Below are 22,377 nucleotides of genomic sequence, written 5' to 3'. Positions count from 1 at the left end.
CCTCAGATACATTGAGAAAAGCTCTAAGGACTTAAAGGCCTTCAACCCCTTCTCTGTCCGCCTCCTCTGCAAGGGCATCATCACCTTTGACTTGTCTGCGTCCGCTCCTGGCCAGGCCAATATTAACAACAGCAAACAAGGATAACCTGCTAGGCATTCCAAAGAAATTAATTCTAAATGAAAGTCAGGGTTTCATAGAAATTAATTAAGCAAAAAGATGAAAAAATATTTTAAATAATGATAAATCTCCAAATATAGTTTGTTTCTATTTTCAACTTTTAAAGGAAGGAGGTCCATTGAGAAAATCCTCCAAATTTGTCTTGATTTGGGAACTGGACCATAAGATCAGATTACCACCAATCAACCCTTGTAGATGCATGTGTCCATAAATCTATAGTGAATTAAGTGATCAGTACACTGGGGACATATGTTGTGGGACGCCATTGTCATGCTAAATAGGATAGATGAGAAGCAGATCTCAGAGCTCAAGACTGGGTACCGGAGTTGCTGGGAAACATCAAGGCTGTATTCCACTGTTATTTATAGTCTACAAGCTCTTTCCGTATTTCCTAATGACACATAAGGAGACCATTTCAACTCTTCATGTCTCGTCAGGCTCACAGGGCAAACCCTTTCCTCACCAATTTTTCCTGAAGCCTGTCCTCCCACTATATCCATCAGCTAATCCCATATTCTACACCTAAATCCCACGAACACCAATTCCACTAATTACATTTCAACTTGTAAGTCGCTGTGGAATTTGGGGGGGCAGGGGGGAAGACAGTGCACCTGAAGAAAGCCATGTAGTTACAAGGAGTGCATACAAAATCCACACAGACAGCAGTAGAGTTCAGACCATAAAACCATGGAGCCACATTGGGCCGATCACCCCATCGAGTCTGCTTCACCATTTTCTCTCAACCATTTCTCCTGCTTTCTCACCATAACCATTGACACCCTTACTAATCAATAATCTATCGACCTCCATTTTAAATATGCCCACTGACTGGACCTCCACAGCTGTCTGTAGCAAAGAATTCCACAGATTCACTGCCCTCTGGGTAAGGAAAGTCAGGATTGAACCCCCACCATTTCCACTAACTGTGTCACCCTAGTATATTCTTCAGACTACTGTTACTTTGCTATCAAACAAGGGGACCAGTCTGGGTCCAATGCAAATTCTACATATCTGTTACAATACAGACCTAATGAACACAGCAAATACACACAATAGTAAGAGAAAGCATTACCCATTGATCAGATCACATACAAATTGCTCGTGGACAGCTTACATAGTGAAGGAAGGGGACACTGAAAAACACTGCCGCGTTGGAGATAATGATGTCCACCATGTGAGTCACAAAAACAAGGCTGAAATATTTACGAACAGCTTCAAACAGAAGTGTCAAGTGGCTGCTACCTCTTCACTCCCTCCCGAGATGCTCACCATCACAGAAGTCAGTCTTTATCCAACTGCACTTGAAACTGTGGAGCAACCGAAATCACCGGCATTGGTTCCAAAAGTAATACAAGCTGTGGTGTTCCTGAATTAGATAAGTCTTGAGCCAATCAGTTCCAATAAGGCTACAGCACAGAGATCTATCCAAAAATGTGAAAAACAGTCCTCAATGGTGTCCACAAAAGAATCAGATCAATTTAGCCTATTACTGTTTCATGAATTTATCAGTTATCAATAATGTGATGTAAAGTGTTGTCAACAGTGCAGTCAAACAACTTCTATTGACCAATAGCATGCCACTGATTTTCTTTTCAAGTATTAAGAGAAAAAGAAAAAAAATTTCAGCACAAAATTTTGGAAAGCCAGTGTCATACAGTATAAATAGAGGCCTTTCAATCCACCGTGCCCATACCATACTAATCCCATCTTCCAGCACCGTTCATACATTTAATAAGTGACATCGTATACAAAGTTATGCTGATTCTTAATTATATAGAATCATGCAGCACAGAAAATTCAGCCCAAAGCATTTCATACTGATTAAGATGCCTATCCACTCTAAAACCATTTGCCCATGTTTAGCACTTTCCTATCTATGTACATAGGAGCAGAAATAGGCCATTAGGTCCATTGAGTCTGCTCCACAATTCCATCATGGCTGATTTACTATCCCTCTCAACACTATTCTTCTGCCTTCTCCCCATAACCTTTGTTGCCCTGACTAATCAAGAGTTTATCAACCTCCATTTTAAATATAAGACCATACGACAAGGGAGCAGAATTAGGCCATGCAACCCATCGAGTCCGCTCTGCCATTTCATCACGGCAGATCCCATTCAACCCTACACACTTGCCCTCTGACCATATCCCATAATGCCCCAGCCAATCAGGAATCTATCAACTTCTGTTTTATATATACCCATGGACCTGGCGTCCACCACAGTCTGTGGCAGAGCATTTCACAGATTCACCAGTCTTTGACTAAAAAAAAATCCTTCTTACTTCTGTTCTAAAATGTCGCCCTTCAATTTTTAGGCTGTGCCCTCTAGTTCTGGATACCCCATTAGAGGAAACATCCTCTCCCCATCCACCTTATCTAGTCCTTACAACATTCGGTAGGTTTCAATGAGATCTCCACACATCTTTTTAAATTCTAGTAAGTACAGGCCCAAAGTGCCAAATGCTCCTCATATGTTAACCCCTTCATTCTCAGAATCATCCTTGTGAACCTCCTCTGGACCCTCTCTAATGACGATACATCCTTTCTGAGATAGAGGATGCCCAAAACTATTGACAATGCTGGAGTTTTATAGTGTCTTATAAAGCTTCAGCATTATCTCCTTGTTTTTATATTCCATTCCCTTGAAATAAATGCCAAAATTGCATGTGCCTTCTTTACCACAGAATCAACCTGTAAATTAACCTTCTGGGAATCTTGCACAAGGACTCCTAAGTTCCTTTGCACCTCAGATGCTTGAATTTTCTCCCCATTTAGATAATAATCCACACTATTTTTCCCTTTACCAAAATGAATTATCATACATTTCTCAACACTGTATTCTATTTGCCACTTTTTCTCACCATTCTTCCAATTTGTCTAAATCCTGCTACAATCGCATTGCTTCCTCAGCACTATTTACCCCCTCACCTATTTTCATATCATCTGCAAACTTTGCCACAGAGCCATTAATTCCACTATCTAAATTACTGAGAAACAATGTGAAAAGTAGCAGACCCAACACCGACCCATTGAGGAACACCACTAGTCACTGGCAGCCAACCAGAAAAGACCCCTTTTATTCCCACTCACTGCCTCCAGCTTGTCAGCCATTCCTCTATCCATGTCAGTTAATATACTTAGACATGACCTTCACAGCCATCTGTGACAATGAATTCCACAAATTCGCCACGCTCTGGCTAAAGAAATTTCTCTGCATTTCTGCTCTAAACAGACATCCTTTTATTCTGAGGTTGTGCTCTTTGGTCCTAGTCTCTCCTGCAATAGGAAACACCCTCTCCATATCCACCCTATCTAGGCCTTTCAATATTTGATAAATTTCAATGAGTTGCCCCCTCATTCTTCTAAACTCCAGCGAGTACTGGCCCAGAGTCATCAAACACTCCTCGTGTTCATTCCCAGAACAATTCTCGTGCTTGTCCTTTTTATACAATATATACTCTTGGATGTTAAGCTCCCAATTATGACCTTCTTTCAGCCAGAGGTCTGTGATGTCATGCCTGCCAATCTCTATCTGCACCACAAGATCATCTACCTTATCCTGTACACTGCGTGCTTTCAAATATAACATCTTAAGTCCTGTTTTTGTTACCCTTTTCGACTTAGTCCCCATGTTACACTTCAACTTCTCCCACTGACTGCCATTTTGCCCTATCATCAGCTTGTTCTTACTGACAGTCTCATTACATCTGCTTGTACACCAACCACCCCAATTTCAGCCCTAACACTCTGGTTCCCATCCACCTGCCAAATTAAAGCCATAGAGCCAAGCTCAGTGCTAGAGACCCAGGTCACTGCAGCTTCCCCCAACAGTATCCAAAGTGGATACCTATTATTGAGGGAAACTGCAACATGGGTACTCTGCACTTTGCCTCTTCCTTTTCCCTCTCCTGACAGTCACCCCGGTACCTGCCTCCTGCAGCTTAGGGGTGACTACCTTCTCTACAGCTTCCATCACCTTCCCATTCAACCATACAAGCTAAAGGTCATCCAGCTGCAGCTCCAGTTCTGTAACACAGAGTCTAAGGAGCTGCAGCTCCGATTACCTTAAACCTGCGATCTGTAGCTGCCGACATTGACAGCTCTCAGGACTAATTGAGCAGCTGGCCAAAGCAAGAAGGAGCAGGATGGCGGTGTTGTAATCTTTGGAATTCACTATAAGTTTTGAATTTCTTCAAATGTAATAGTTATAAGTGTTTGGAAAGCAATCATGGATGTGGAGTCTGAACAGGAAATTAAACAAGACACTTGATCACCAACGATCTTATTAAAACATGCAAGGGACTGTACTGAGTACTCAAATTCCTAATTCTTATATTCTTTCTAATGAAAAAAAGTTATTCTGCGGCTATTTTATATTTTTGTTAGATCATACCTTGAATAGTATGAACACATCAGGGCGTTAAAAGTTTAGGAAAGATATATCGTTCACTAAGACTGTGTAGTCTAAACTTACTTCCTAATGATACTGAGCTTCCAGAGATATTCTTCATTATGTCAAAAGATTATGATTTGGCTTCCTGGAAATAAAAAGCTTTAAAATTGATTTGATCAAGATTTTCATGTTATTTAGGAGAAGTTCCAGGGGGAAAAAATATGTTCTAGAATGTTTCGCTCTGGGGTCTTTGACTAAAATATAGAGCGAGACATTTCAGGAGTGAGGTTAGGAAATACTTGCAGGTACAAATCCACTCCAAGAGGCAATCTCTATTGGTCAATAATTAATTTTAAGATAGATAGATTTGCAGAAATATGGATTGAAGTTGTTTATATAGAGTTAGGTCGTAGATCAGCCAATGATCTCGTTGAATGATGGAGAAGACTGAAAGCATTACATTGCTTATTCTTCTCTGTAAGTTACTGCATTTCTAATTCCAAATCCAATTTTAAAGATAAACGATGCTAGTTCAGCATGGCTATAAATTAGACTTTGATTCATATTTTTAATTTTTTACTTATTAAGACTTGCATAGAATGAAAACCAATATAAATGAAGCCCAAAAGAAGAAAATGTAAATTAGCTCATCTGCAAGTTAGCCTGCAGCAAACTTCCTGCTTAATATTACAATACTGAGGAAAAATATAAAATGTTGTATGTTATGTAGGGACTAAAGATGATAAAACTGAAAAGGATAATTGTAGAAAATCAAATTTGTTTAAATTTGTTCTTGAAAAAAATAATATTTTTGAGATCTTTGATATCAGAAGGCTGTCAAACATATCACAAGAAACAGATTTTTAATCAAAATTATTCACAATCCTTTATTATTTAATTTGAACTTTCTTTCTCTTCCCTGATCTAAAGCATGATTTCATCCTCTTAGGAGCTGTCCTCTACAAAACCAATGCTTTAGGACAAAACCAGAGCTTTTTGGAAGAAAACATGACTGAATCCTATAAACGCTGAATTCCGTTCCTATTTTTCTGTTTGCTGTTTGGAAATTGCCTGTCGTTTTAAATACCCCAGCATGTATCTCTGTGTGAATCTAATCTGCTACTGCTTAAACTCCAGCCAGGACTTTGCAGATGGTGCCCACCATGAAATCAACAAGCAGGGAGAAAAATACAGTGGATTCTGGTTAATTGGGACACATTGAGACCAGAGCATTTTAGCTCATTTAAATGGCAGTCCCAATTAGACGAAGTTTTATGGAAATACTTAAAAGACAAACCATGATTTAACTGAGTAACAAATTATGTATTTAAATAAAATACAGAACAACTTAGAACACTACCATAACTACTACAATATTTTTTTTAAACTGTGTATTAGTTCCTAATAGTTATTACTGGAGGAATTCATTCAGTGTATTCTGACATGTTCTTTTGATTAACTGTAAATTAACCAAGTTAGCCCAGACACCTCATGCACATAGTGGCCGCGTTCAAACAGTGCTTTCAACGATCGCATCCTCCAAGTCTTCATTTTCATGGTAGCATTCAAGATACTTGTCAATATCTTCAAATTCTTCATAATTCCTAACTTGTTGAAGTAGTCAAATTGTTTAATTTTCACTCCCGGTTGTTTCTGGCATTTCCAGGTCTGAATGCTTGAAAGCAGAGTGAGCAAAACAGTTCTGAATTGTCTTGCTGTTTATTACTCGCCAGCTATCGGTGACAAAAATCACTTCTTTTTAAACACAAACACGCAAGTGACACTATTTAAAAACTGTTTGCTCTAAGCATGGTGTAGTGACTAACAATCACATGATCTGCACGCGACTGATGCTAATTAGAAAATGTTCAGCAACAGTCTCCTGCCCCAATTAAGCAACACAGTGTCCCAAATAAACAAAGGAAATCCCGGCTATTTTCTCAATTTATTTTTGTTCTTTTAGAGTTGTCCCAAATAAGCGCCTGCCAATTAACCGGAATCCACTCCACACAATGCAGTGCAGCGCAAGAATGCATGCTTTTATAGCCAATGTTGGTACCGGTTTACACAAAGTTAAATACAAATGAATCCATTCAATTCAAACAGCCTACCCTTCCACTAAAACCTACAAATTCCAAACAGATTTAAGGCTGCAGCATTTGCTTTTCTTACCATTCTTGACATAATTTTCCTCTAGTCCAAGGTTTGCTTCTCCTGCAATCATGCATTCACTTGATCAGAATTTGTTCCATCCATTCTATATGATTCCTTACAGATGTTAATAGGCCCCTTTCTGAATCACCTTCTTTTAAAGCTGGAGTGTACAGGTCCTTGGAAATATCCTTCACGTCTCTAGCCTTTGACAATAATGAGCCTCCTGGTGCCTCTCCATATCCCTTCAAGAACTCATTGATTCTTTTTGCCCAGATGACCAGAATAAACAAACAAGACAAAGCGCAATCTAAATGAACCACTTCATATGTACAGGAAAGTGGCCTCCGACATGGAGTTTGTTGATTTGGCAATAGTGTTCGGTATTCGTTTAGCCTTGTTAATTCCACCTTTATAAGTGACTGGATGTGAGCATGTTGATCCTTGGCCTCTTCCATCGCTATGTCATTACTATTCATTATTAAGTAACTTCTTATGACTTCTTTCAATATTTTTCCTTTACCCAACCTTCCCCACAGAACCCCACCCACCCTCTTTGCACATTACCAAGTTTCAACATACAGGCATTCATTGCCCAGCTTTCCCATCATCCAATTGCCCCCAATGACACTCACTTTCCTACTTCTCCAGCTTTGTGCCCCTCCATGCAACCAGAACCCAGTCTCAACTCCTCTGACACCAGTCACCCAACCAAATCCTCACTCACGGCTGCCAGTCAGAAGTAACTAACACACTATTTATCAGCATCCCATCTTTGCCTTAGCATTCCCATACTGGATTCACAATTCCTTCCACAAATCACTCCCCTGTCTCTGCACACTCCATTACTAACCATCTCTTGCTCTGATGCAGTGTATGAAGGAAAAGCCTTCACTCAGTGGCATCTGTACATAAAGAAAATCCCAGATAAAGTCCCACATAAATGATGTGACCAGAGCTGCATTTCTACACTTGAGAAATATTGCAAAGGTACAGTATGCCTGCTTCCGTCACACAATGATGCTGAAAAACCAATTCTTGCCTTTATATTGAATAGACCAGATGCACTTTTTACTGGCCTTCCAAAGGAATCTATTGACAGACTTCAACTCATTCAGAACGTACAGCTGCTAGACTTTCAACTAAAACCAGGATGAGGGAGCTTATCACTTCCATCCTAGGTACCCTATATTGGCTTCCATTATCTTTTAGAATTGATTTTAAAGTTCTCTTACTTATTTTTAACACTCTTAATGAGCTGGGACTGGAGTACGTCACAGAATCATTTTAGCTTTATAATCCTGCTCGAGGTCTCAGGTCTCCTTCTGCCGCGCTCTTAAATTTAAACAGTCTCCCTCAAACGATAAGTGGCAGATCATCTTTTTTGAACTCCGCTCCTAAGCCATGGAATTCAATACCTAAAACTATAAGGGATGCAAACTCAATTGACACTTTTAAGCACCAGCTCAAACCCCATTTATTCAACCTTGCTTTAAGCAAAGATCTTTTTGTCTTTTATTTTCAAGTTTGCACTTTATCCCATTGTAAAGCACTTTGAACTATATGGTCTGTATGAAAAGTGACTCGATAAATAAATTAATATCACTTTCATTACTATTATCTGACATCCTTTTCCCATGCAGCTGATCCATTACCAAAACAACTACAGTGTGCCTTGCTGCAGTTAACAGAATATCAAAGAGTGCTGATGAACACCCAGGCAAAAGCCCTTTCTTGACATTATTTCCTTAGGCTCAAAAGCTAAGATCAGAATGTTCTGATTCTGATCCTGAATCAAAAGCATCTGGAGATAAGGAATGCAGGGGTTTTTTTGGAGTTATCTCTTCTGTGTATTTTTATTTATATACAATTTACATTGGTGTAATCCCTGGAAGTTCAGGAAAACAATGGAGGAGGTTCAGATGCAGAAAGGGAAAGCAGGGAAATGGTTGTACTGTTTGGAAGCAGAACTGAGAGATAACTGCCTTCAAATCCATTACTTTCTTCCATATCTACTTGGCTCAGCTAGAAAGTGCAAAATTTAGTTTAAGCGGATTTTATTTCAGTGAATGGAGCCTGACTTAAAGTTTATTTATATCAGTCACTGAATGACTCTGATACATAAAGGACAAAGATTCTGTTGATAACACAAAGAGATTGGAAAAGCTAAGTGTTTTTTTTTACATGAAGGAAAGTGTTCATGCTGACAAGAAACCACAATCACCTGTGGCCGCAGAACACAGCAACCCCGAACTGCCATGGGAGCACTTTTAAAAGCTCCATCTTACACATCATTAGCGTGCAGTAAGCTCCAGATGTTGAGGGTCAATACTCTTTCCAAATGTTTTGCATTTGAACCCTTGTGTTACATCCTTATTACTTGTTCTGGTGGGCATAGTTATAAAATATAATAGCTTCCAACTTGTGACTATTAAATCCATGGATTTCACTGACAAAATTAACTAAATGACCTTGGAGCCTTGACCTGAAGAAAGAAAAAACTGGACGTGTCAAGATGTGAGGACATAATTAGTCCATTTATTCCCCTGACAAATGCTTGACAAGGTGGCCAAAATGCCCTGGCCCCATCTGTCTTCTGAGAGAGCAGTAAGGAGAGTGAAGGTTAGATAACTCAAATGTTATATTCATCATCTCCCCATGAAGACTTGCCGCAGGGAATAGTTTCCCCTCAGAGACCGTATCTATAGATATTGACTCCAGCAGAAATACTGTGTTGAAACATAGCTACAAAGGAATTATAAATGAACAAAGAAGAAATTGCTTGTAAATATAGTATCTAAAGCCTGTGTTACCGGGCGCACCATTAGGAAGTATTTATCTCCAGAAAGTTACAGCATGATATCCAACACAGGTATTATGAAGAAACTGTTAACAAAAGATGCTGCTCACTTTCCCAAGAGTCAATTGTTTAGGACTATACATAGAGAGAGAGCAAATGGAAGCAATCTATTTGACTTTTGCCAATATTGCTGAAGAGATTTACACTGATCATTCCAAATCAAGCACAAAAAAACTTCCCAACAGAGAGCATTGAAATGCAATCACATGCCAGAACTTCCTCTACACATATACTTGTGATCAGTTTCCAGATTTTAACTCATTAAGCAGATGAACAGAGAAGCTTACTACATGTTTTTTAATCATAATTAATCTTTACTCACCCCCACAAACAAGATTATTTAAAATCAAATAGGTGAAGGCAGTTGTGAAATGCATTATACCCTTTTAGGTCCATGCTTACCCCTCAATATTGGTGTGAACTTCTGCATTAAACCAAAACGATCTTAACAACTTTTTTTGGACCATGAGCACAAGACCAAAACCCACATTGCCATCTTCAACTGCTCACTTCTTTCAATGTGGTTCAATGCACTTTCTTCCGCTTCAATTCTCCAGTTGCCCATAACTGACCTAATTTGCATATACAAACTTTATCAAAGCATCTATACGGAGAGTTTCTCCTCTCACTCATACATCATCACTTCAAGTCCAGAAGTGATACAATGGTGCGAGAAAGTTTGTGAACCCTGTAGAATTGTCTTTTTTGCATAAATATGACCTAAAATGTGATCAGAACTTTATGCAAGCCCTAAAACTAGATAAAGAGAACCCAATTAAATAAATAACATGAAAACATTATACTTGTTAATTTATTTATTGGGAGAAATATCCAATATTATATGTATCTGTTGGAAAAAGTAATAGCTGGTGTGGCACCCTTGTATAGCAACGACATCAGCCAAATGTTTCTGGTAACTGTGATCAGTCCTGCACATCAGCTTGGAGGAATTTTAGGCCATTCCACCTTAGAAAACCGCTTCAACTCTGGGTTGTCGGTGGGAGTCCTTACACGAACTACTTGCTTCAAGTCCTTTCAAAACATTTCTATAGGATTAAGGTCAGGACTATGACTCGACCATTCCAAAACACAAAATTTCTTCTTTTTAAACCAACTGTTGTTGATTTACTCTTGCCTTTTGGATCATTGTCTTGTTGCATTATCCAACTTTCGTTAAGCTTCAGGTGATGCATTGCTACCCTGACATTCTCCTGTAAAATGTCTTGATGCAATCTGAGTTCATTGTTCCCTCAATGATTGCAAGCTGTCCAGGCGCTGAGGCAGCAAAACAGCCCCAAACCATGATGCTCCTTCTACCATCCTTCACAGTTGGGATGAGGTTTTGGTGTTGGTGTGCAGTGCCCTTTTCCCTCCAAGCATAGCAATGTACGTTTCTGCCAAGAAGTTCAACTTTTGTCTTATCTGTCCACAGAACATTGTTCCTGAAGCATTGTAGAACATACAAGTAGTCTTTTGCAAACTTGAAACATGCAGCATTGTTTTTTTTTGGAGAGCAGTGGTTTCTTCGGTGGTGTCCTTCCATGAACACTATTCTTGTTCAGTGCTTTTCTTATAGTGGACACGTGAACAGAGAATCTAGCAAGTACTTGAGATTTCTACAGGACTTTTGCTGTTACCCTCAAGTACTTTTTCACCTCCTTCAGCATTGCATCTTGTGCTCGTGGTGTGGTCTTTGCAGGATGCCTAAGGACAGTAGCAACAGTACTGAATTGTATCCATTTGTAGACAATGTCTCTTACTGTGGACTGATGAACACTCAGGAGTTTAGGAATGTTTTTGTAGCCTTTTCCAGTTTCACATATCTCTACAATTCTTCTTCTAGGTTCCTCTAAAAGTTATTTTGATCTTACTTGAGAAGAGCAGGTTCTGTCAGTAACCTGACTTTGTATGTCTTATTATAGGCCAGGCACCTCTACAACCCACACCTCCAACCTCATCTCTTTAATTGGAAAACCTGACTCCAAATAGCTTTTGTAGAAGGCATTACCCCAGAGGTTCACATACTTATTCCAACAAATACATGCAATATTGGATCAATTTTTCTCAATAAATAAATGAACAAGTATAATGCTTTGTGTTATTTATTTAATTGGGCTCTCTTTATCTAGTTTTAGGACTTGCACAAAGATCTGATCATATTTTGGCCATATTTCTGCAAACATAGAGAAAATTTTATAGGGTTCACAAACTTTTTATCACCACTGAATGTGTTCTTCCACTGTCTCACTACCAACAGCATCCATCCCCACTGCCCACCTTATAACTACAAGGAAATGCATTGTTAGTTTCCTTTAGTTTGCTGGCAATCACACTACCTTTGTCACTCCACTAACTTTTTCAAAAAGTCACCTCCTCTGTGTTTTTAAAATGCCTGGTAACATCCAGTGTTGCCTTAATTTCCTCTGGTAAAATGTAGGAACAGTGTAGGCTACACCACAGATTTCATGCTTCTCCAGTCCAACCACCATTTTCAATGTTTCCAGTTGAACCACACTTACCCAAACCCTGGTGGCCTGAATTCTCAGTTCTACAAACTGGTAACTTTCACCTCCATAACTCTGACTACTTCTTCCCAAGATCATCCCATCTGCTGATGAAAAGTTCATTTGTGCCTTTTCAATCTCCATCTTCAATTATTCTAAAACCAGCACTTCTCTTCCACCATCCCTGAATTAGCCATTTAAAACTCTGCTATCTATCTCTTCCTGAACTAAATTTAATGAACAAGCCCATCTCTTAAAGTCTTAGCGCTTAATTTCTTTTTCCTCAAAATCACCAGCTCTAATCTTCTATAAACCAATAAACCTCTGCCTTCATCTGCCCACTTTCATTTACACCGTTGACAGTCTGACTTTAAACTTAGAAACATGTTATTTGAATATTGTTTCTGTGAAATACCTTTTACAACCTTAAATATACATTCTATTCATTATGGACCCTCGCCATCTGCGACATACCTTATCATCATCAGGAAGAATGTACAGGAGCGTGAAGACTCACACCCAATGTTTTAGGAACAGCTCCTTCCCCTCCGTTGTCAGATTTCTGAACAGCCCATGAAACTACAGATGCTACCTTTCCATTCCTCTTTCGCACTATTTATTGTAACATAGTAATATTTTTCTGTCTTACACTGTGCTGCTGCCACAAAAACAACAAATTTCATGATATATGTCAGTGATAATAAATCTGATTCAAGTTCCATTTCTGGTTCAGATTCATAAATAATTGCAATTCATTCATTTGTTCTCAAATTCCATAATTAACATATGCACAATTAAGAATTGCTTAAGTATCACTTTTGATGCTGTTAGTATATATCACTAAGTTCCCACATACAGGTTTTTAAACATATATTTGAATTATTAAAAAACAATATATTTAACTGTGAGAAACCCTCTGTAGTATGTCATGCAATGGAATTCAAGTTCGATGTTGTAATGAGACTTGCTACCATTGCTAAGTGTAAAGCACCTGACATAATAATAACAGACAGAGAAGGAGGCTTGTGTATTTATATATATATTTTTCATTTCTCCTGAAGCAGAAAATCCATGTCTGAATAATGCCACCCCCCCAGCAGTTTGTTTTCAAGATTCTATTTAAACCGGTAGCTTTGGGTCATTATAAACTTCTTTTGAGAGAACATCAGTTCAAAAGTGGCTGCAAAGCTCAGAATTCCACTGAAGCCATGGCGTACCATGCCCCAGGGGTCCCTAATGTCTGTTGTATAGATCCAGCCCTGGATGGATGATCAAACTAACAAATGGAGCAATACAAACTTAATCTCAAATTCTGAAAAATCAGTTGACATTGGGATCAATCAGGCAATGTTAAGAATTCTCGGGGTCCAGAAGTGGCAGGATCCAAGGACATTCAAAGGACAGATTTAAACAGAGAGAATATACAACAAATAGAAAATGTTATTAATAGGAGCAGTCAGGAAAATTGAGAAACATGGTATGGAGAGCGATAAGCAATATAGAGAATTGCGACATAATACTGTAAAATGTGAAATGAAAATGCATGACGTTTGTTTGTGAGAGAGACAATAGGTGAGGAAGAAAAGTAAGTCAAAAATCCAAAGGATGGTATGAAGATTGAAATGCAGATGATGAAGGACAAGTTGGAAGAGTTGCTTAAGTGTTCACTATCTTCCACATTGTGGAGCTGTTTGTGGAGTCACATGCCTTTCCATGCTGTATGCAGTTTTACCATACATGCTCATTTTTTTTTTACTGCCTGTTACACCGCTGGCTCTATGTCTGTCCTTGACCATCTTGTCTATTGTGCCCCAGGTGTGGTTCAGGGTCCTCAGTCACATACAGATGTGAAATGATTCTTCATTGCTGTTTCCATAGCAATATTTTTTGACCAGTCAGGGTTGTTAACCCTGAGCTAAACCCTAAACCCGGAGGACTGGTGGACCACTCTTAGTCTGGCCTCTACCCTTTGACCTGTTTGGCATGGGTGACTCTACCAAGAGCCAAAGCACAAGGCCCTGATTCCAGCCAACATAGCTCTCCAGGTCATTGAGGCACACAATCCTCTAAACCCTACATCAAGGTTGTATTCCTCACGGAGGGTACATGCTAATGTATAGATCAATTCTCAAAAACCAAAATTTAAGCAATTGAATCTATCCTATCCATCACAGTGGTAGTGTTTGTCCTATGGGGGGGCATGGTTTATTCTGTCTGTCAAAAGTTGCTTGGTCGTGATTGGTTAGTTTCGAAACTGAGGCTGCTTTTCCCATTGGTTAGCTGCCTGGTGTCCAGTTTCAAATATCCCAGATATAAAATGGCACATGGAAGGGGCTTGCTCTCTCATTCTTTGTTTAAGGCCAGCGGTGCACATGACAATTGGGAAGATAGGCTCTGCATGCACTTTGAACTAAGTATGTTTGTTGAATATTCAGCTTTGCAGCTTCTGTAACGCGGGGAACATGAAGGTTTCGTTGAATTTTTGCCCTGGCAGAGTAAGGACTGGTATTTCTCTTCGTGCCATTTGTTTAATTGGAATAACTTGGCTCTTAAAGTGAGTTTCCCACCTGACAGAGAGTTGGTGGAGGTGGTATGTATGCCACCCCAGTGCCCTGGATGAGTGCCTTGCCCATACTGGTCAGTAGGAGGGCTATTACAAGTCTTTCTCAGCATGATATTCCCAGACTGTCCAGGGAACTGATTCAATGACCTTGGATTACCTGCTCACAAAGGAAGCTAACACGTACTGTTATCCATCAAGAATGCTGCACCTACATTCCCAATGGATCAGGTAACATCTCTCATTTGGTTGATCACATCTGAGAGTCAGTGCATAAAATTAAGTGGGGAGCCAGCTCATTGGCTATTACATTCCAGGGTGGGGTTGGTGGCCTCTTGAGGCACAGGGAAGCCAGTGGACTACTGTAGTGTACTGGAGTTGACTATTCAGTTTACAGTATTGGGTATTGTACTCCTGTGTTTTACATTTAACTTCGGGAGTTCATGAGAGTTATACTAGTCTGAGGGTTTCATCATCATGTTCGCAACTTTTGAGGGGTGGAGTGTCCTGTGGGGGATGTGGCTTATTCTGTCTGTCAAAAGTCCCTTTTTTCATGATTGGTTAGTTTAGAAACTTAAGCTGCTTTCTCCATTGATTATCTGCCTAGTGTCCAGTTTCAAATATCCTGGATAAAAAAAAATAACACATGGAAGGGGTTGCTCTCTCTTTTTTTGTTTAACGCAAGCAGTGCACAAGACAATCGGGAAGGTATGCTCCTGTGGGCGACTTTAACCAAATATGCTTGTTGAATATTTAACCTTGTAGTTTCTGTAACTTGGGGAACACAAATGTTTGGTCAAAATTTTTACTGTTTGTAAATAAATGATTAATATACATTCACAGTCAGTGTTTTCTGTTTCATTTGCCAGACCCGCAAACCAGATTCAGCAATACAGTGGGTATGCAACTAAATGGACAATGCCAATAAGGGATGCCTCCTACCAATAGACACTGACAGATGTTTCTGCAACATGTAGAATTGATCTCTGAACTCCAACACCTCGAAATGTAACAGCGTCACATTAGCTGCTACGCTACCTGCGCACCCCTTGTGTTCAGTCTAGTTTTTTTCTGCATTAAAGAATTGGTTTGACACAATCAGGTTGTTTATGAGGCCATTCAGATAGTAGCTAAAAGTCAACCACATTCCTATTGATCATGAGCAATGCATCTCCCAGCAGGGGAATGCCAACAGATGTCCTTCCTCAAAGATTTGAGTGAACCAGATGAGTTTCACAATCATTGCTAATTATATGGCTATCATTTCTGACTTTTTTTAACTTCATATTAATTAACTGAATCTATTTTTACAGAATTCTTCAGCAACTGTGGCAGATTGGATTCATGCCTTCAGTTCACGGCTCTGCTAACATAAATGCTTTATTACTATTCCCAGGAACAGTGCAATACTTAATTCAGGTGCATTTGATTGGATAACTGATAACAATTTGCAGATTTTAAATCCTTGTCTAATCTGTCCATCCCTGGAATTAACCTTATTAATCCTTGGCAGCTGGCTTCCTCTGGCCGCCACAGCCTACTGGTACTCGTGTAAAGACAAGCTCATAAAAAGTTATCTGCATTTTCCCACACAACATGCCAATGAACTTCATTTCTGCCACACTCCACAGACTTCCAACATGATTAACGACTGCATTCTCCACCACCACTGCCACCGTCCCAGACATTATCACCAGTCAACTAGAAGCCAAGTAGATCAATAGATGGACTTCTAAACAAGAATTCTGTGGGGAAAAGAAAGACCACATTGAAAATTTCCCAGACCTCTGAATTTCCCACACCGAACTTCTCCTTTAAAAGCAGTTCCTGTTGAAATTAAAGGCAATTACAAATAATTTATCATACTTAATTTGTTGTTCAATAACTTTGTGCAAAGTGATTTATTATAGTTTTCATTGAAATTACTTATATTTATATTGGATTCTAAAATGCTTTTATTGAATGAGTTATTAATATTCAACTATTTTCTTTTTCTAAATATGTTCGCATTAAGCGATTAAGGAATGGATTTGTATAACTGGCTAGTGACCACTGGGACTACCAGCAAACTCATTCCTGTAATTCTGATCCTAATTACTTTTCAGCAGCAAGTATTTCTTATTGATTTTGGCTTTCCTTCAAGCAAGCTGACCAGTGTCCCACTGAGAGTCCAGTGCATCTCTGAAATGCAAACTAATTGCAAGACCTTTACTAATTCTAGCAAGCTCATTGTCATCTTCCCCTCTCTGTCATAACAATCTATGAGGAAAATATAGTTTAGCAGTAATAATAGACAAAAATTCCATTACCATTCCTCTTCAGAGTTACTCATCCCATTATTGACCGTAAACACAAAGGTTACACAATACACAATAAGATTAAATTTTGCAAATAGAAATAATGACATTTTCTTACTTTACAGAGACAATCACCTCTCCCCTTTCATGAATTACGTGACTAAAAAGTGGTGTCTGTATCACATATTCTAGATCTGATAAAATAATTTTGTGAACAGAGAAAGGATCAATTTTGCATGAATCCAACAGTGTTGAGGAAGCTGCAATAAACCATTTACTGACTGAGCTAGTTAAAGCAATTATATCAATTACACATGCTGTTTTCATTGTACGTAGACATATATAATACTACCATTAATTACAGAATGAGTTAGTTAAGAAAATAAATAAAACTTGTCTGAGCTATCTGGTAAAAATCTTTGTTGGTCTCTCCAAATAAAGCAGCAAATAGATGCCTGTGAAATAAGTATACATCTTGCTTCACCGTTTAGTACATTCAGCACAAGAAGAATAGAAGGATTTGTGGCACATTCATTTCTGGAATTGGGCCAAAATTCAAACCAAAGCTTCACCTTCAATTAGCAGCATGAAAAATCATACACAGATTGATCTTGCACTCAGTTCAAGCCCAATCTGAATGCAGGAGTAAATGATGTGACGATAAAAAAAACTGAAATACTGAGCATTTATTTGGAATTTGTCATAGTTTGCAGTTTTAAAACATCATCCTTTTGCTAAAAGTGGCTTGGCAAAGCATTAAGGCCTAGTTATATTTATACTTAGGACAAGGCTGTGATCATTATTCTAGGGGGGGTGAGTTTAAATGCTTTAACAAAATAAAATTTCTCCATAAAATGCTGACAGGGACTTCATGTATATGTGAAATAGAGCTGGAAGTGTATTGCTACAGCATTAGAATCTGCTATTTAAGTCTCACGTTGGGAGCTAATGGATTAATAGGAACTAGGATTTTGCTCCTGTTTATTGTTTCAAAGGTCAATTGCAGCATTAGTGCTCAGGCTGTGTACCAAACAGCTGAAAGCAGTTATATGGGATCAGATACCCACAAGATAACCTGAAGAAATTACATCTTCAAGACAATATCTTGACGGGGGTGGGGGAGGGTTGCAGATTGTGGCACTTCACTTAGTGACCCAGTCAACTCTTGGAATTTGATTCCACTCAACAATCCTCCTATTACAAACAAATCTTGGGTACACTCCATTAAATCCACAGCAGTTCATAACATCATCAATATAACCAGATGATCACAAGTGCAACATTAAATTATGTGTAAATGGAAATGTAGAAATAAAGCTTTATTGTACCCTTTGAAGCTCTCGGGGCAGCTATATCTCATGTCAGTAAGGATATAATTAATGTTTTTAAGACTGTTGGTTTTCCTTTGTTTCTTTTTACATCCAACTGGGATTGTGAAGGCAGTTTTCCAATGTGAACTCGTGCCCACTGGGAACCAGAATTAGACTGCCAGAACTTATTTCACTTAGTATGTTTAACAGCCATTAGAGAGCAGGAGATTTTAAGTCCATCTGTCTTGGCTTGATTTAAAGCCAGATTCCAGAGGTGGGTGAATAGTACTCTAACAGCATGTTACCCACTGCCCTGGAGACTTGTTTTTGTTTAATGTCAACTTGATATAACTGTTCACTTTGAGATGCCTATTTCCAGTCATGTAAGTGAAAAATGAAAACACGAGCCAAGTTGCTCTCAAACTGCTTCTAGAAAGTGCTTCAACTTTGCAGTATTTTTACTGATATGAGCAGAACCAGTAAAATGACTGCAAGGACATTGGTTGATGCTGCAACAGTTCATTGGCAAGCAATGGCAATATTTACATCAACCAGTTTATTTCTGGTTTTGCAGGAGTTTGAAGATGAAGACTATGATACTGAAGAGAAAGCACTTCCCAAAACCAGTCAAGAAATGAAATGATTAATTATTTATCTTGCAGCTGCCCTCAAAACCACGAAATTACATCTTTAGCATGCAAATGAGCTGGTTTTGTTTTTTCCATTTATCATATGGTGTCTTTTCAGTAGTTTCTCAAAAGATGGTGCACTTATTCATGAAAAAGTGTTAATATTTTATACAAAGAATAGTGAGTTCAATTTCACCTTAGATCAGTTACCTATGTGGCATTTAATATTCTGTAGGATGGATGGCAAACAAATTGAATATTGGCATTCCATATCACAAGCAGATGATAATATGAATACAGCAGATGGCCTCCCAAGGGAGATAATAGGTGCTGAAAGCATCAGCAAATCCAAGGACGCATTGGGTAAGTATCCAGTACAAAATTTGATAAACAGATTTTAAGAAGCATTACGCTGTTAATGTTTCCTAAGTAGCATAATTGGCCAGGTAAGTTGATGATGTAATTTTACTCCCATGTGTTCCTGTATATCATTGAAGAAATCAAGTGATTTTATATTTTTAAAAGTTTGTGCAGATATAATAAATGTGAACTATATTTCTGCTACATCATTTGAACAACTACTCACATCTCTGTTTTCCCCCTTGGGTTAAACCTTTATTTGATAAGTAAAACTCGGTTTTCAACTGGCAATGCTATAACTCCGTTATTGTTTAAATGGCAATAAAAGTCACAGAGCCCAATAATATGAACAAGGTAGCTGAGACCAAATGAAATACGAGTAATCAGATTTCTTATTCCTTAGTGTTCCAAGCACAGAGCTGCAGCATATTACTCAATGATTTACATGCCTCCCCCTCTTGAATGTCCAACTATTTAAAACAACTGTTTATCTGTTTATTATTGCAACATCCAGTCCTATTTATCAAACTGACCAAGCAACTCCAGTGTTTTAATGCTGGCACTAGTAAAATGAAGAATATTTATTTATAAACAAAGCAAAATATATATGTGTGTGTACACATATAATATAGTATCATATATATACAGTATCACACACACGCGTATATACACACACACACACACAAACAGATTGATTCATCTTAAATTACAGATCCAAGATATTAATGGGAGTTCAAGGAAAAAGATTTTCCTTAAGAACCCAGCTTCAGCTTAAGAACCCAGCTTCACAATGCTTTCTATCCCTCTGCATGGTGAGGCAGTAGCATAGTTCCTTAACAACACACACAAATTTCTACAGGAGTTCAGCAGGTCAGGTAGCACTTTTGGAAATGAGTAAACAGTCAATGTATCAGTCCCAGACCCTTCTTCAGGCCTGAGAAGGAAGAGGAAGGACACCAGAATACAAAGGTGGAGGGAGCATAGTTCCTTAGAGGCCATCAATGATTTTGTTTCGGATGATTTTCCATTGGCTCCGGAATGTGAAAGTGGGTGCACAACTTTCTCTCCTGTGAAGGAATAACGCCCCCAAATGTGAAGCCAAGATCCTGCCTCTTGAAACTGAGATTCTCACCAACTTAGTAAGAGACAAGAACTTGAATATGTGGAATATGTGGATTTCCCTCAATACAGTTCTGAAATAAAAGAAGGAAGAAGGGTGGGGAGCAGTTCTAAGCCAGTGGTTCCCAACCTGGGGTCCACAAATCCCTTGCTTAATGATATTGGTCCAAGTCATAAAAAGGTTGGGAACCCCTGTTATAACCTGTTAAGAGCTTGAAATAAAAAAGTACATTTGTGATGGTCGCTTTGTCCAGTACTAAAAGCGAATGATATCATGCACTCAAACTAAAGATATTTTGAATAGTGAAGTAGTGGTTTAGCTGGTTGGAGGATTGATTTCTTTCAGAAAGAATTCAAGTTCGATTCAAGAGATCTGAGCACAATAACTAATTTGATGGTATATGTAGGTATTTCACTATTGTAAGTGCCACGTTTCAAAAGAGATGTTAAACTTTTGCCATCTCAGAAAATATTAAAATTAAATTTACTCTGGTACGGTATGGTGATCAATAATTATCCTACACCTACAATGCCTAAAAGGGCTCCTCTTCTCATGAATTGGACCTCACCTTGTACAAGTAGGTTACAAGATTTTTTTTGTACATTGCAACAGACACTGGACTTCAAAAGATACCTAACTGGGTATAAGTACCTGGAGATATCCTGAGGTTGTGAAAGGTGTGAAAAAATGCAAGATTTTATTTTTATTTCACAGTATTTATCTCTTAAGTAATATTCTACAGTTTTGTGTATGTGCTAACCTGATCAATAGGCAGCTCCACTTGTATTTGGTTATCTTCTTCAACTTCCATTGCACCCATGGTCTCTCTCCTCTCCTCATAAGCTTTAAACACGCAGCTTTCTGGGGAAAGTAGTGATAATGATATTAAAACAGTGTTGAAGAGAAGACAATGATACAACAGTGGCTACCAGTGGCGTACAGCAAGAACTGCATCATATCAGCATGCTCAAGAAATCAAAACAATAGTTCACATCAATTAGCCAGTTTGTTGATATTTGAAGCCAGTAGAGAAATGATTTGTTTAAGGTACTTAAAGTATGAACAAAACCATAAATTTTGTAGATGTTTGACTTACGCATTTGCTTTGCAGACACTCTTCCATATTGTCCTGTAATAATAGGAGACTCTATGTGGCAAGTCTGTGATGGGGAGGAGGCGCTTAACTGGAAATCTACTTTCAGGCTTGTCCAGTGATCACAACAGCAAGCAGAAATTTCCATTTGAAATAGCTCCCAGACTTAAACAATGAACAACACAGATTGTTTTGACTGTTTAACAAGGCCAATAAATGAAACAGTGATCTCTTAGAATGTTTGAAACAAAATGGTGAGGCTAAGAATGATTGCTCAGAGTCCATTCTAAATGAGTTTCTTGTCCACTACCTGTGATGGATATTCACTGTCCAGGGCCTGGGAGAAGGGGACTTTTGGCCAAGCTCAGCTTTCTAAAACAGCAACTGACTCTTTCAGGTTTCAAAGAATTGTATTTGAGTAAGTTAAACTCCCTGCTCGGTTTCTTTTCATAAACAAAAACCAGTCTTCTGTTCTTAATGTAAGTTGCAAGCAATAATCAGTTTGAAGTTAAAAGGACAGCTTTGACAAACAGCGCCGTCTATAAAGCACAGGCTGTTAGCCCACAGCACATGATTGACTGTTCAAGAGATGCAGTGTAAGACACTGGGACATGTAAATTGTATTAAACTAGACAACACTGGCTAAGTTATTTAGTTAATGAAGCTTGCAGACCAGACTGATACTATCACTTAGCACATCAAATAGCTGATATCAATAGTTGGGATATTTGTGTTCGCAGAGAGTCAGTTGTCACAGCATTAATTTTGTGCCCTGTAAAGAGTTTTCGGCTGGAAATGTTGACTGTTAATTCATTTCCATATATGCTGCCTGACGTACAGAGTTTCTTCAGCTTTTTGTGTGTGCTGCTATAGATTTCCAGCACCTGCAGAATCTTGAGGTCAATAATTTTGTCTGGGAAC

General features: G+C 38.6%; 1 protein-coding gene across 4 annotated transcripts in view; it reads right to left on the bottom strand.

Annotated features, from left to right (window-relative positions):
- The window catches only part of LOC132378490 (doublecortin domain-containing protein 2-like), a 196,824-nt gene that overhangs the window by 24,211 nt on the left and 150,236 nt on the right, over positions 1-22,377 (bottom strand). For all 4 annotated transcript variants that reach the window (XM_059945435.1, XM_059945433.1, XM_059945432.1 and 1 more), the window contains one exon: positions 21,124-21,224. In XM_059945435.1, coding sequence (XP_059801418.1) covers positions 21,124-21,224 — 101 coding nt within the window. The remainder of the gene's footprint in view (positions 1-21,123; positions 21,225-22,377) is intronic.

This window comes from Hypanus sabinus, chromosome 20 (genome assembly GCF_030144855.1).
Source record: "Hypanus sabinus isolate sHypSab1 chromosome 20, sHypSab1.hap1, whole genome shotgun sequence".
NCBI classification, from domain to species: Eukaryota; Metazoa; Chordata; class Chondrichthyes; order Myliobatiformes; family Dasyatidae; genus Hypanus; species Hypanus sabinus.
Note: the sequence above shows the minus strand (reverse complement) of the source record. Positions and strands in the feature narration are given on the sequence as shown.